General features: G+C 34.8%; 1 protein-coding gene across 2 annotated transcripts in view; it reads left to right on the top strand.

Annotated features, from left to right (window-relative positions):
• LOC149806892 (uncharacterized) overlaps window positions 1–13,799 on the top strand; it is a 227,810-nt gene extending 214,011 nt beyond the window's left edge. For both annotated transcript variants that reach the window (XM_089959185.1, XM_089959176.1), the window contains exon 17: window positions 13,050–13,799. In XM_089959185.1, coding sequence (XP_089815311.1) covers window positions 13,050–13,196 — 147 coding nt within the window. In that variant the 3' untranslated portion in view covers window positions 13,197–13,799. The remainder of the gene's footprint in view (window positions 1–13,049) is intronic.
• The last annotated feature ends 1,368 nt before the right edge of the window (window positions 13,800–15,167 follow it).

The raw sequence follows: 15,167 nt of genomic DNA, 5'->3' as shown, positions 1-15,167 counted from the left end.
TGTCACCAGATATTAAAGAACTGATGCAGTCCTAATGAAGTTCGTGACATTGTGTTTAAGCGACATTGATCTTTGGTCGAAACAAGCAAATTGGTATTCCCTTCGATTCATTGCTTTACACTTCAGTACAGTTAAGTTCTTTAAGCAGCCAAGTAAATATATCAGACTCTATTTCCGTTTTGTGTAAGAAATCGCCTAAGTGCGTTTAACTATGTTGGCATTACGAGCCCTCTTACTGCTCTAATGTCACGTAGTATTTTCCCTCTTTGAGTCACTGTTGTAAAATGTACGACCGCCTCCAGTTTTGCCAGTAGGTACGATTGTTTAAGTCGAAACTTGATGAAGAACGAACGCCTTAACTATATATTAATTTAAGATACTTGTATTCCTCAGATCTGCACTTTATTTTAGACTTAAAATCAAATTGTATCTCAGCTCTGCTGTTATAATCCAGTTTGACTCTGTCCTGCAATTGTAGCTAATTGGTAGGGGTTCAGAGAAAAAATATTTTTAAACCAATAGTTTTAATACTCAAATTAAAGGAAAAACTTTTCATCCCAGAGTCGGCACATTTCTGCTATTCCATAATATTTATGACTGAAGTTGGAATTGATCTTATTGCATTACAAGATATCTATGTTAAAACAAAGTGGCATTTTCTGGCAAGCATATAATCATATGATCGACATAAATACTCATGTAAACTCTTCGAATGTGTGCAATATTGTTTTTGTCGTTGATTGAAGTAAACAGCATTCCTTGTGAAAACAACAGTTGGTGAAAGCAAAGAACGGTAACAGGTTGTGGTCCCTCTCTGTCGTTGTTACTATATCCATAATCGTTTGCGGGTACTTTTAACAGAAGTGATAAAATTTGCGATTTTTCATGAAAACAGTTTCAGCTTTGTTTTTCTCCACGCGAACCTGTTTTTGACAGCTTGGAGTGTTTGATTTTGCATTACCTCTGCTGATCACAGACCAGAAGATGTTATGAAATGGCCTGTTGTCCGTCGTCTGTAGTTTACGATGCTCTGTCCGTTAGCACAACATTATTATCGTTACTCATAATTAACTACTCGGAGCATTTCCATGAAACGTACCCACATTCATATATGGTCTAGTTGGTCATATGGCCCTAATTGAAAAATGGCATCATTCGGTCAACCAATATTGCCGCCACAGCAGCCATCTTGAAAATCCCAACTCTTCCTGAATGAATGGTCATATCAATATGGGGTTTTCAATAAAATACGTCTTGTGATATCTAATTGGTCCTGAATGAAAGTGAGGTGATCTGATATCCAGTGTAGACCTGTACCGATGCTAGCAGCTTCCATTGGGTTGTTGTTCTCAGATCTTTCTGAATCTTCAATACAGCATTTAGCCAGGACTTAAGAAGCATATTCTAAAATTGGAGGTTTGAATAGTGTAAATAGTTTGATCAAAGTTGCTCCGCGAGAGGAGTTTTTATTCGCGCGCATCATGTATATTTAGATGCGTTCTGGATCATAATACTAAATATGATCAGTCCATTTAGCAACCGAGGATAATGTTGTTCCAGCTGTCAATGACTTTTAACAGAAAGCAGATTAATATTATTGAAAGTGAACTTAAGAAAGGGAAAGTCAGTTTGCCTGTTTGTAATTAATAAAAGTATGTTTTCGAAGTTTTTGAAATAATAAGTCAGTCGTTGTCTCATGCATTAAATTTTTAAGATAAATTTTTAAAACTATTTTATACTTGTAATGGGTCTAATGAAGTTGCAAGAGAAGTGTCGTCGGCAAATGCCACACAAGCGAGTTCACATTGTCTGCTATATCGTGGATATAGATTAGGAATAGTCAAGGCGTTGGCGCGGAACATTTGGGGAATCCCGGCAATTAGTTGACATCTTTTAATACTAAATTTTGATTAAAAAAATCCCTGGTAGTGGTTTGTTACGTAGCTTTTGAGTCATTGTAGAAGTTTATGGGTAATTCCATATTTTTCAAACTTACAAGCTAACGCTTTAATCCATACTCTATCAGAAGTTTTTCCAACATCAACGAAAGTTAAGAAGTGATTCTACTCGAATTAAGTGAGTAACATTGTTTGTGATATAGTTAAGTTAGCTGATGAGTTGCCGGGAATAAATTAACGTCAGTATTTTATGGTTTCTTTTTTAATTCAGTGACAAATATTACGTTTAAAATGTAATTGATACGTTACAATAAAAATATTTATTTCTTTTTTCTCAAAACGTGCATTCATTTATAAATATTGACGTAATCAAGTCGATGCGAGAAAATGCCTGACTGACTATGACATTGACAACAAGAAGGAAATGACATACGATAGACGAAATAAACTACAGCCAGTTACGTATCAGCATTATGTGCTACATGTAGACGCTATAGCACAATTACACATACACATTTACTGACGATGTAAACGTTTCGCATACTTGATTAACACATTTTTAAAACTAATGTCGAGCGCGCGAGGAAGTACAAAATGTCGCTGGGCAGCGCTGTGTGCGCATTAATATCGTTACTTTGTATTGATGAATCTACGGTTGTGTATTTATTTTGGAATATAGAATAAATTCATTGACTTTGTAAATGTTATGTATTCTTTTTTATTATTAAGCCGTAGGTAGAAAATCAAAACGAGTATATGACAAGGTCACTGCATTTGTATGGGAAAATGTGAACTCGTTTTTTCGGACTTATACTGTACTCCCATGGTTGTGCTGCACGATTCTCAGAAAAAAAAAACTCGTTCATATTTTCCCATACAAATTCAGTAACCTATAATTATGGTAAACCAATAAAATGCAGTCATAAGTTTTATTTTACAACTGTTATGGGTACTAATGAGCCAAAAATTGACGTCGCCTTTTTAATGCTGAAATGAAGCCATATAAAAGTCCAAAGCTTAAATCAATCAACTTTATGTACAAACTATCTCCAAACTGTGATTGCTACATACAATTGGTAAACAACAGAGACCTAAAGACCCACATATGTTATGTCATAAATGCGGGCGATTTGATCCTAGTGCTTGTATTTAACTCGTCGGCGAGAAGCTAAAGCAGACATTGTTTATATAGTCGCTGTTTAAGTCTTTCCAGACACATGATTAAGCGATCAATTTATAACTTTTACTTGCCAGAGATTGATAAATTTACAGACCTCTAAATTTGCGTTGGTTCACCTGTGTTACCCGACTGACTTTATTTTCATATATACGATTCTTCGAACTTTCTTTTTCTTTTTTGGAGAGATAACTTGCGGATTACTTATAGATTATTGAGGCATGTTATTAAGTAGTTTTATACTTTTGACCCCGATATTGATTTATGCGGATTTTTGGATTAACGGAGCAAATTAACGTTTAGAAATTCCGTTCCCACTGAAAGAGGATAACGAGGTTTTTGGCTAAATGGAGTCCTGTCTCTTTGATGTTTGTGCGTGCGGGCGTGCATACGTCTGATTTGGATTTGTAACGTAGCTTTAACAATTTTAACAGTTTTCTAGTCATCGCTACAATGTCTGCAAGTGTGGCAGTTTATAGTGATATCTAGCACTAGCGCATCATCATGTCCCACCCAGTCCATTATCATGATACCAGGCCGACCAGTCTAACACTAACCTTTTAACGCTAAGCGCCAAGCGTACCATTTTTATAAGCCTTTTGTAAGACTTGGCCGGGTATCGAACCCGCGACGTTGAGTGTGACAGGCCATCAGAATGTATTTTTTAGGTAACTTAACCAACACTGTTTTAATGTCCCGAACCTGTAACTTTTTATCACGACGCAAAAAAGCAAAAACCATTTCGGTACTGAACGTGTCCACGTTTTCACCTCCGAATTTGTAATTTTCGATTGGAAATTCTAACATAAATAAACACGAGCTGTTTTTTTTATAAAAATAATATTAGTACCGACGTTCCTGCTTTTTTTTCTTCATAATATTACCGTACCACACATATTGGATTAGACCTAGACTTTTACTCAAGCCCAATTAATAACAATACTAATTAAGACTTGAGTAAAGGCTTACATAATTTGAAAGGATAATGCTTAGTTTTATAAATTCAAGGCTTAGAAAACGAGTCTGCTTCGAGATAGATTTGGGTTCCTAATTTTCTCGTAAACAAAATAAAGATTGTTTACGGATATCTGACACTTCCAGACACAAACTGTATGTCTGTGTGACCTGTATTGTATGTATTTGCCTGTCTGTTGTATGTTGTAGGTCTCACATTCGCTAGTCTCAGAACCGAACCCTGAAGTGTTGTCCTTTGTGTTAATTTAGTTGCTTTTTGATTTTTACGGACGTGCAGTAATCATAGTATTTGTTGTTTTTTGCATATATATATATATATATATATATATATATATATATATATATATATAATCTGTTTATATTCCTGACGGTTGTTGGGTCTCTATCTATCTCCATTGACTAGGATAGTTTGACACGTTTAGATTCTTGTGCCCCAGTTTGAATGCATAACAAATGCCTTGATTGGGTCATTTTAGTACATCTAGGGTAATAAACAAGCATGTTTAAGCAAAAACTATTTGACATCGGAAAGAGTAATTTGGTAGGCATGTTTATATCATACCGTGTGAATTATATCTACATTGATATTAGTCTTTAAGACCTTTTGGACTCAAACCTCGTCAGTAATCTCTTTAGCACGATTATAAAAACACCCAGCAAATAGCATGTAATGTTTATGTGCAGATTTCGATGATCTGATTTGATTTTTGTACTTGCATCGATTTTTGATTATAGACCAAGAAAGCTTATATTATGGGGTTTAGTCAGTTGTCTGTCTGTCCGTTAACACAAACATTTTATGTCGCTACTCCTGTTAAACTTCGTGGAGGATTTTCATAAAACCTGATACACACATGGTCTAATTAGTCCTAAATGAAAACGATGCCTTTTGAAAATCTTGTTATCGCCACTCATCCTAAATGAATGACCATATCAGCATGTGGTTTTCACTGAAAGACTTACTGTTTTTTTAAATAAAAGGTTTCCTGTGATGTCTAGTTGGTGGTAAATGAAAATGGTTTCAGTCTGACCACCAATATGGCCGCTACAATGACCATCTGGAAAATGTTATTATTGTTATCTCAGTGTGGCTGGTCATATCGACAATGTTTTAACTAAATATATCTTGCGATGTCTAGTTGGTTATAAATGGAAATGTTGCGCATCTGATATCTTGTTATTGTTACTGCTCCATGACGGAAATATATATTACCAAGGGTTCTACCAGAAGGCTTCTTATATTGTCTTGTTGGTCTTAAATTTAACTGGTGCTGATGTAACGTCCAATAGGGCCACCATGGTGGCCATCTTGAAACTCTTGTTATCACTACTTTTAAAATTAAGGTTATTTTGACATGGTGTTTTCTTCAGATGACTTCTTATGGTGGCTTGTTGGTCCTAAATGATATTGATGCAAACTATCAATATATCCACCATGACCATTTTAAAAATATTGTTTTATATACACCTCCAGAAAGAATGATTATATCTGCGTGGAGTTTTTAACCAGTACACTTTTATGGATGCCTAGTTAGTCCCAAATGATAGTAGTGCCAACCGTACATCCGATGCGGCTGACATGATGTCTGTATTTAAAATCTTGTTGTCGCTAATCCACCTGAACGGATGGTCATATTGACATGACGTTTTCAACAAGTGACTTCTGAGGATGCCTACTTGGTCCTAAATATAAATGGTGCTAATCTCACATCCAGTATATTCACCACAACAGCTAATTTGATTATCATGTTACCCTTGAACACTCAGCAGTTAAAAGAAAGAAATCGTCTTATCTTGAATTATTTAAATTTCTTTTCGCCTAGCACCAGTCTCTTCTAGGAACCATTCTTTGCACTTTTGGGACCAGGTTTTTTTTAGGGAGGGGGTTACATGCTTTTATAAAAATATTAAGCTCTAAAGTATTTAAGAAAGAGAAACCCTTGAGAATAAAGTCCACATGTATCCTACAAGTAAAATATAAAATGTTGAAATGCTTTAAAGATATGTAACAAAAGCAAGATAAAGATTAGAAAAGTAAGGTCATTAAAATATAGGATCACAATTTGATATATATAAACATCCTTTTAAATATTTTTTCTGGTTGTAAATTGTCAGAAAACAGCTTGAGTTCACATTAACAACTTATGTTTGACAGGGTGGAAATAGATAGTCAGAAATGTGTATTACTCTCAGTACATGCGTATGACAGGGTGGAACTCGATACACGGACAAAAATGTGTGTTACTCTCAGTACACACTGCAAGGTATACGCTCTGGTTTGATGATCACCCTTCAGGAGATTTGCAATCCTGTACATGTCATCGAGGATTTAATAGCCGTAATTATGTCGCCATTTTAATTATTCGAAGTTATTTGTATCATCTTATTTACTTTTATGTGAGGAAAATGGCCACCACTTAAGATATGACCAGCATCACCCCTTTTGATATAACAACATTCTGATTCCCTTAATTAGTGTGTACAGTTAACTGAAGATGTCCGGCATAAGGTACGTGGCTTTAGGTTACATGTAGCTCGAATGAGATGTTTTGTCACGTGATTTCCGGTAACGTTAGGCAACGATTCAGTGATTTTGCTGATAAAATGTATTCATTGAACGCTATTTTGAAAAGGCTTGTCTAATAGAGAAAGTTCAATTTGAATATATTTGGTAAATGATGACCCGACAGACCGACGATATAAAATACATATGGTCCCAAAAATTAGCTTTTCCCTAGCCAAGGAGTAATTTATTTCTTAACCCTCCATACAGCCACATCTGGCTTCCGAAATGTGATTTCGATCTATTCTCGAAAAAATTGACTCTGGAGGATTTTCTCAGGCAGGAATTATTACTATTACGACACTATGGTTTTAAACTAAGTAACAGAAAAGAGCGAAAACTAAAGTTTTGTAAAATTCAACAAATGATTTATTTCCCTAGAATACAGTGTGAAACTTTAAAAAAAGAACTTAAAGAAATGCGAATTAAATCCTTAATTATCCAAAACGTTTCATTACCAGTAGTATTCAGTAAAGTTCTAATTAATTTCCAGTGGTGTTACGAATAAGATCCAACGCTGAAGACGTTGATATGCTCGTAGTCTCGAATATACTAACGTACCAATGGCCTGATGTGTGATTATGTGCCAAATATCTTTTGATGAATTACAGTAATATAATTCAAGATATCCTTGTTTGAATTCTCTATAATTTCAAATTAATGTTTCTGTCCAAGAATATCATTGAGTACTTTGTTATTCCAGAGAATAATAATTTGAATACATAATTCTAGTGCAAGTGAAATCCTAAACACAGCGATAAGACTCATTTCTGCTTCTGATGTTACTGCAACACGAATGAGTAAATTCTTAGGTATACAAGATTATAAAGCCCACTACTTGACATGGGTCACAAATATGATTTTCTCTAAACTAAAATAAAAACTATTACTTCATGGAAAATTCCATTCTGGAAGATTATGTATCTAAAATTGTAATAAAGAACATGGTAAACATCATGTCCTTGACTCAGACCATGATAATGGTCCTACTATTTAACCCACACTCTTATAAAACTATTCGCTATGTATTATTTGTATATGACAATGAAAACAAGATTAGTGTCTTTAGTCACGAATACAGATAACTTGATTTTGGACAAAGTCAAGTAGAATAATCAATTATTCATCGCATAATCCTTTTTTTTTATCTTATAGGTGTTGTCTAATGTTGTAAAGCGCTTAGAGCTTCTAAAGATTAGGCGCTATACAAAGTCCTCATTATTATTATTATTATTATTATTATTATTATTATATAATGAATATAAAAAATACCAATGAAAATTAAATATACATAACACTACAGACAAGATTTTTCCACCCAACAGTGGTTATCTTTAAAGTCACTGTTTTACATGGGGGTCGGAATATATTTCTCCATCAACTCCTCAAAGATTTGTGCTCTAAATTCATCGTTATTAGAAATAGTAGTAGTAGCTGAACTACTCATCGCCCGCCCCCGCCCCCCCCCCCCCTTCATGCGTAGGCGTCGGCACAGATAAAATCATAAACATATGTACAGTATTACTGATTCTCAACTATTCTCTCTTCCACAGTCTTAGGTAAAAAAAATTTGGCATGGGTTTTCTGCTCTACCTTGGTCTGGTTCCCTGCTTAGTATGCTCCATGCGTTACACTACAATATAGAAGAGTGCAACGCAGGGAGCATACTGAGCAGGGAACCAGCCTACTCTACCCTCTGGAGAAGAATCTACCTTTGTACATACTTTTAATTATGTTATACCTTAACCTTATTTTTAAATAATAGGCCACCGATATTTCCTATTTGATTGGCATAGAATAAGATTTTGCATTTAGCTCATGACTACATAGGTTTACTAAAGATTTTATCATGCTATGTACATGTTATTCATTACAAAATGATGAAGCATGGTGATGCAACTTGACGAACACTACCCTCGCTTCAGTAGTAGATCAGTATGGTTCCTATTTTACGTTTCACAGACCCGAGTTAAATTTTTTGTTTGATGTTCATTTCTCAGGAACTGTTTATGAAATACATCTCTGTTCGTACCATACCCTTGCAACAAAAAAGCTTTATTGGCTTTTGTTGGCCGTGATTAAATTTTTTAAATTAGGTCATGACCAGGTAGGTAACTGTTTGGCATGTTTTATGTTTACTATCTTTGAAATCAGAAAACTTGACGAGTGGAAAAATGATGAGTAGAATTTTGATAAATTCTACATACTAATTGCAAAAAGAGCTCTTTTTGACTCGTATGCCATGCTTCAATAACTTTTTTGAAACTGTTTATAGGTGTGTGTGTGTGTTTGCGCGCGCATGTGTGTGTGAGTGAGACAAATAAGTCATAATAGTGGAATTTGACAGTTGAATATTAAATTCATTTATGTTAGAACGACACCCTTACAATGAAGGTCTCTGTGACGTACATTGTTTTGCTTTAAGTTCAGCTTTGGATGAAGTATTTGTTGTTATGAGCGGATATATTAGTTCTGACTCATATGTTCTCAAACTATGGAACATACAAACTGTGAAAGCAACCATTTAAGTAAAATTCAACATATAATTTATTATTATCTTTAGAAGGACATTATCAGGATGTAGTAAAATTTGTAATATCAACATAATGTGAAGTTTGGGAGATAGTTCCTTAGCTTGTGTTTTTAGAAAGCACATTACTGCATAAGCCTTCTTAGTGGAAATGATCGGCTGTTTCTACTATATGTGGGGTTATGTATACATGAGCAGATTGTTATTTGCTTTCCATTTACACTCAAAGGACCGAGATCGAGGTAACTGTCAGTAATTAAACTCCCACACAAAGGGATTGGAATGGAGGATTTTAGTGATTTGTGGATGAAATTATGCTTTTCAATCCTGATCTTTCGGACACGTATTTGAAACCCAAACGTTCTGGATTTAAATTTCGATTAAACTGATTGGATCAATGTTTGCGTTTATTCCCAATACGCGATACTTTCATTGGAAAACTCATTAAAATCCAAAGAAAAAACGAGAGCTGTTAATCGGATTTATGCCCAGTATAACTCCACTTTTTACAATAAAATGCGAGGTGTCAGTATGAAGTTAGTCAGTGCCGGATTTCCAAATAGGCAGAGTTGGCACCGGCCTATGGGCCCGTCGCCTTTTAGGGGCCCCGCGACAACGGATCAAAATAATATTGATAAAACATATTAGGAGATAATTTGCGTGGAGTTTCCCTTAGATTTCGACTGTCTAAGGACCTCCACAGGGTTTAATCCGGCACTGAAGTTTGTAAAGTGATGGTAATTTGTACGGACGTATACTGCTAATGGAATGTACTTTTACCTTTTTGCCTCCATATTTTATTCATTGTTAACAAATATCATCAAAGCACACACACGTAGTGTCCATAAAAATCATGTTGCATAATATTTATCAAGCTATTTTCACATACAACAAAACGTATGAGGACAGTTAAATTGAACATTGAAGTAACGATGGACCGGGAAGAAAATTGGGGAATGTGAAGAAGAACGAAAACAGGAAAATTTAGAGGTGATGATGATGAGTAGGAATTGGAAATGGGGAAAAATGTCTGGAACCTTTTCAGTAGCCGGCAAGACCGAGGCTTCTTAAACGTATCAGATTTGTAACGATAGAAATACGTGTATGTTTTCAAGCAGATAATATGCTTTCAAATGTAACTTATATTCCTCAACGGTTATCTTCAGTATTTTAAACATCTATAATCTATTTTGCTATTATTTATATTGTATTTGACAATTTCTTTTATTGTACAAAAACAAATTTTATACACGTTTCCGGTACTTTATTTCAGTATAGCGTTTTTTTTTTTCTCGAACCAATTTGCCCTTTAATTAATAGATTGAGCATATGTTTTATTGTCTAAATAATGTAGAAGTCATTAATTCCCATGAAAGTTTTAAGAATAATTGTTTACAATGAGCTATGATTGGAGATTCGACTTTAAGTAAAGTATCATTGAAATATTTTTCAGCTTTTAATTATTTTGGTAGAGAAACATTGACTAGATTATTTTACCTTCTAAATTTTTTAAAAGAGAATACCACACTAACTCTGCCAATAATTTAAGAAGCATTTAGTTTCTTCGTGTGAAGTAGGTTTGGCTATGCTAACAGAACGTCTGTCCAAAGTATTATTTTCTGTTTTCGAGGGTAAAAGAATACTTCATCCTTCATTATATCCGGAATATAACACATTCCTTTTTCGTACTCCAACTCAAGTATATTGGTCTAGTGACAATTTAAAAATTATATTTAATCCATAATGACCGTGTCAGTTTTTTAGGTTAATTTTGTTTCCTCAAATTAAGTCATTTTTACTATAAGTACATTTATCCTAAGTTCATTTTTTACGTTATTTGCCATATTTGTCACAGTTTGGCCATATTTCCATAACATGAATGTCAGCGCTAACAATATACAAGAAAACATTTTGCCAATAAGACTGGCTGCGCTAGAACGCTCTCAAAGGTGTCGCTTTCGTTTTACTTTTTCAAATTAGACAAGTTGAGACATTCCATCGTGGCGCAAGAACGTTCTTAAAGGTGTCGCTTTCGTTTTACTTTTTAAAATTAGAAACGTTGAGACATTCCATAGTGATTTCTGTCATGGCATTAAGGTCAGTATTTAAATCTATCATCAATATTTGAGACATACAAGTAATCAAATAAAAATTTACGTCCAGGTATGCTTTACCTGTGATATTGTTTTTGCTACCATTCCTACGCTTTTTGGTATTGTCTAACTTTTATAGACGTGATTCAGTGAAAATAAGTGCAGTCTTGAAAAGTATAATTACGTTTTCTGACATTCAGTTACAAGTATGTGTCATCTGCAAACTATGTTTGAATTCTCTGAATCGGTGTACTCATTTTACTGATTTTGTTCAGTGCAATTCAATTAAATTCTCTTCCGTTCTGAACGGAAACGAAAAAGATAAATCAGAATTAAATTTTAATCTGCAACAATGCATTGAACAAAAGCTTTCGAGGAAGGAAACACTGATAATGTGTTAAAAATAATTAGGCATATCTTGATATTCTGTGTTGACTACTATATGTTGATGAATTAACAATCGGAATTTATGATATTCCAGGCAATGTAATAAAAAAGGAGGGAAGTGACTCTAAAATCCTTCACTGGTACCTGATTTTTTATCTTCAAATGACCTCGCTAGTAAAGTTTTCCTTAAAGAAACCTATGAAGACACAAGTCTGAGCCGTCATTTTTATAGTTTATTCAGATTAATTGATTAGTGTCTGCTTAATAGTATCCTTAGAGCTTACCATCATTCATTCCCGCCACACAGCCTAATATATTTAGTGAAACGTGAAACTCGCGGGAATGTTTTCCATTCCTTTTCTTTAATTCCCAGTAAAACTATATACCTTTTGGCTCTTTGGAGCACAGTTCCGTTTCATTCGAAATTCTCTGTCAATACTCTTATTTGAATTACAAATTATTTCAATTATTTAACAACGTTTGCAATTCAAAAGCTATGACAACTTGGTTGTCTGGTTTCCAATATCAACTTTCCTCGGTGACGTCACTGACATGCTGTTAGTAGATCCAATTATTCTGGTCTACCCTCTCTTCATTGAGAAGCCCTTGCTAACCAAGATTATCTCCATGAGACAGCGATAAAGTATCCCTGTTCCTCGTATTAAGTCATATTGGTCTTAACCCTTCAATTATCCCATCCTTACCCACCCTATTTATTTCTTTGTTTATATAGTTTTTGTGATGAATTTTGTTTCTTTATATAAATAGGTTCTTGTGACAGACTCCGTTCGCACCTTAACAGGCATTGGGATACAGAAGAAAACTTTAGAAACTGAGCGAAGTGTTGTTATGCATGTCGCATAGGATTGTAGATGACATAAGAGATGTAACGATGGTCATATTGTGTCTTATTCTGCATATAGAAGCAAGGGATACGTATTTTCACCGTACGTTGGCCTTGTTGCTATTGTCGCCTTTTCGAGTATTCGCGGTGCTAATATTTAGCGTTTTGACAACAATTGCAATGACAACCATTGCAATGATCTTTTGAACACAGATACAGGTAAATCAACCATCTTTTATGACAGATTAGATCACGGGGTCTCAACTTCAAATCACGACAAGGGCCACATGAGGAATAGTACATTGGTCCGAGGGCCGCCTCATTGGGAAAAAAAATGCGTTATTAATTATTGTACAGATTCTATTTGACGTTGCGGGCCGCAGGAAATAACTCCAGAGACTGCATGCGACCCGTGGGCCGCGTGTTTGAGACCCATGGATCATATTTTTATCAACGAGATTTGTTTATCTATTTTAGTATCAAATTTAACTATCTTATTTTTCGCATTTATATATGCATACAAAATACACAAACAGAAATACCTTGCTGGTTTTAAAGCATTACTACATTCTTGTCTTCCAGGCTATGGGAATATATTTGTTTGGAGAGTTGGTCATCAGTGAGGACTCCCGTCAGAAGAAGTTAGCAGAAGCGTGCTTTAGAAAGATTGCATCCGACATGGACACTGATGTTAGGGCAACAGTGCACTCTATGCTGTATGGTACTTGATTTGAAAACGGTATTCTGGATCGTTAAAACGAACGCTTTTCAAGCGGTTTTGGACTTGCAACATAAGGTGTTAGTAATCATGTTTGTGCCAACTCTGAATTGTTCCCTTTCATGTGTATCGAGAGGCAGGCCCATCCCCAACACTACGCTCCAAAAACTTTAATTCTACTAAAAACAGTGATATATTCAGTCTGTAATAAATACACACATATCTGGATCTGATTTTTTATTCAAGAAATCGACCGGCATAAGAGAGAATGTTTTATAATGGGACTGGGTTTGGAAGGTGAGAAAATGAAAAGATACGTAAAACAGTATTTGAATGAAAAGAAGGTTCATTAATTTAAGAGTGCAAATGCAATAGTTTATCGAGGTTTGTTTTTCGTTTATTGTATTAAAAGCTGTCGTTTGCCGAATCACACAGCTTAAATAATACCGTTCAAGCGTTTTCTGCTGTGTGATTTATCAACTGGCTTTTTACAAAAAGATAAACGTAGAAAAAACAAAACAAAATTGTTAAATAAATGCTTCATAACAGAGGGTAAAATTATTTTGAGCTCTACTTGTCGTGCAACAAGACCGATAAAATCCATTTAAAGAATATATTGTTTCATTTTCATTTGCAACCGTTAGGATATTACTAGATTTTGAAACCTTATTGGGTCTTAAGTATGTCTAAATATACAATCTCTTTCTTAAATGCTCTATTAATATTACAGTTCGTAACGTCGCCCTCTCAGTAAGAGGGATGGTTAATTGGATTTGGCTAGCGTTATCTAGAGGATAACCTCCATCGATTTTATACCCGGTTGGAGTAGATAGAATATCAACAGAGAACTAAGCAAGACTACTGGGAAGAAATAATGCAATAAGAGTCCCCTTAGACAAGAAAAATAACAAAATGTATTCAATAACAATTAATAGCGGCAACTCCAATTCAATCTAAGTTATGTCAACAGAATTTAATAGCTGTGTCTAATTTTGATTTATTTCATTATAATAACGAGTGGTGAAAAGAGCGCAAAGTTCACGACTGATTGCATCACCTTCCTCTCGTGACCTGTGTATCACGTCTTCCTATTCTGTAGTCTTCCTATTCTGAACGCTTCATCTGTTCCTGGACCTCCTAGTCCTTTATTCTGAACACGTCATCTATTCCAGACTTCCGTCTTCGGACTATCCTCTCTCTCTCTCTCTCACCCAGAAAGTTGTTTCCTTAAAGGACAAAATTACCCCTAAATCTCTATACGTATCACTTTCTAGACGTACATAAAATTCCCTCACTTACGTTACTCAGAAGCATAAATAACTAGCTATTCAAACCCTGTATAAATTTTGACCTGATTCGATAGATCATCACTCTCGCTTCACGGCGACCGACCATAAAATAACATGTGAGTGGTGTATCTAACATTACCACATCTCTTTACCTACGCTACCACATACTCGATTACTATTGCATAAAATTTACAAAATTCTAGCTCACAGCAATCCCTAACTTGCAAGATTATTTAAACATTACAAAATCAGATATAAATATGCGATTATCGTTAACTCACGATAATCAGTATCGTCCTAACAAAGGAAATTATTTCATATAACCCTATGAAATCCTACACATATGAAAACTTGGATAGCATGCAGTCCGTCAAGTCTATCAATGAACTAGTAACTGTAAAATTAAATAGATAAAATGCATAACAACGTTAGCATCAAGAGATCTCCATGAAATTGAATAAACGATACATAATATGGATCCATGTCATATCAAACACATTTTCAAAAAACAATCAAACATATAAAATTACGTGGAAAATGAAAATTCCGTGCCTTAATGATGTTCTCTTTCAGAAATTGTGCGTCTAGCACTAAACTCTCTCTGTTCTTACAAGACAGTCACCCGGTCCGCTTGTTTAATGAGAAAAGCACTATTCCTTTTTAGGCTTCCTCGGAGCCAAACTACTCCTCTCA

The sequence above is a fragment of the Sinohyriopsis cumingii genome, chromosome 1, assembly GCF_028554795.1.
Source record: "Sinohyriopsis cumingii isolate HCF-2022 chromosome 1, ASM2855479v2, whole genome shotgun sequence".
Classification (NCBI taxonomy): Eukaryota; Metazoa; Mollusca; class Bivalvia; order Unionida; family Unionidae; genus Sinohyriopsis; species Sinohyriopsis cumingii.
The sequence above is the reverse complement of the archived record's forward strand: the minus strand, read 5'-3'. Positions and strand labels throughout refer to the sequence as shown.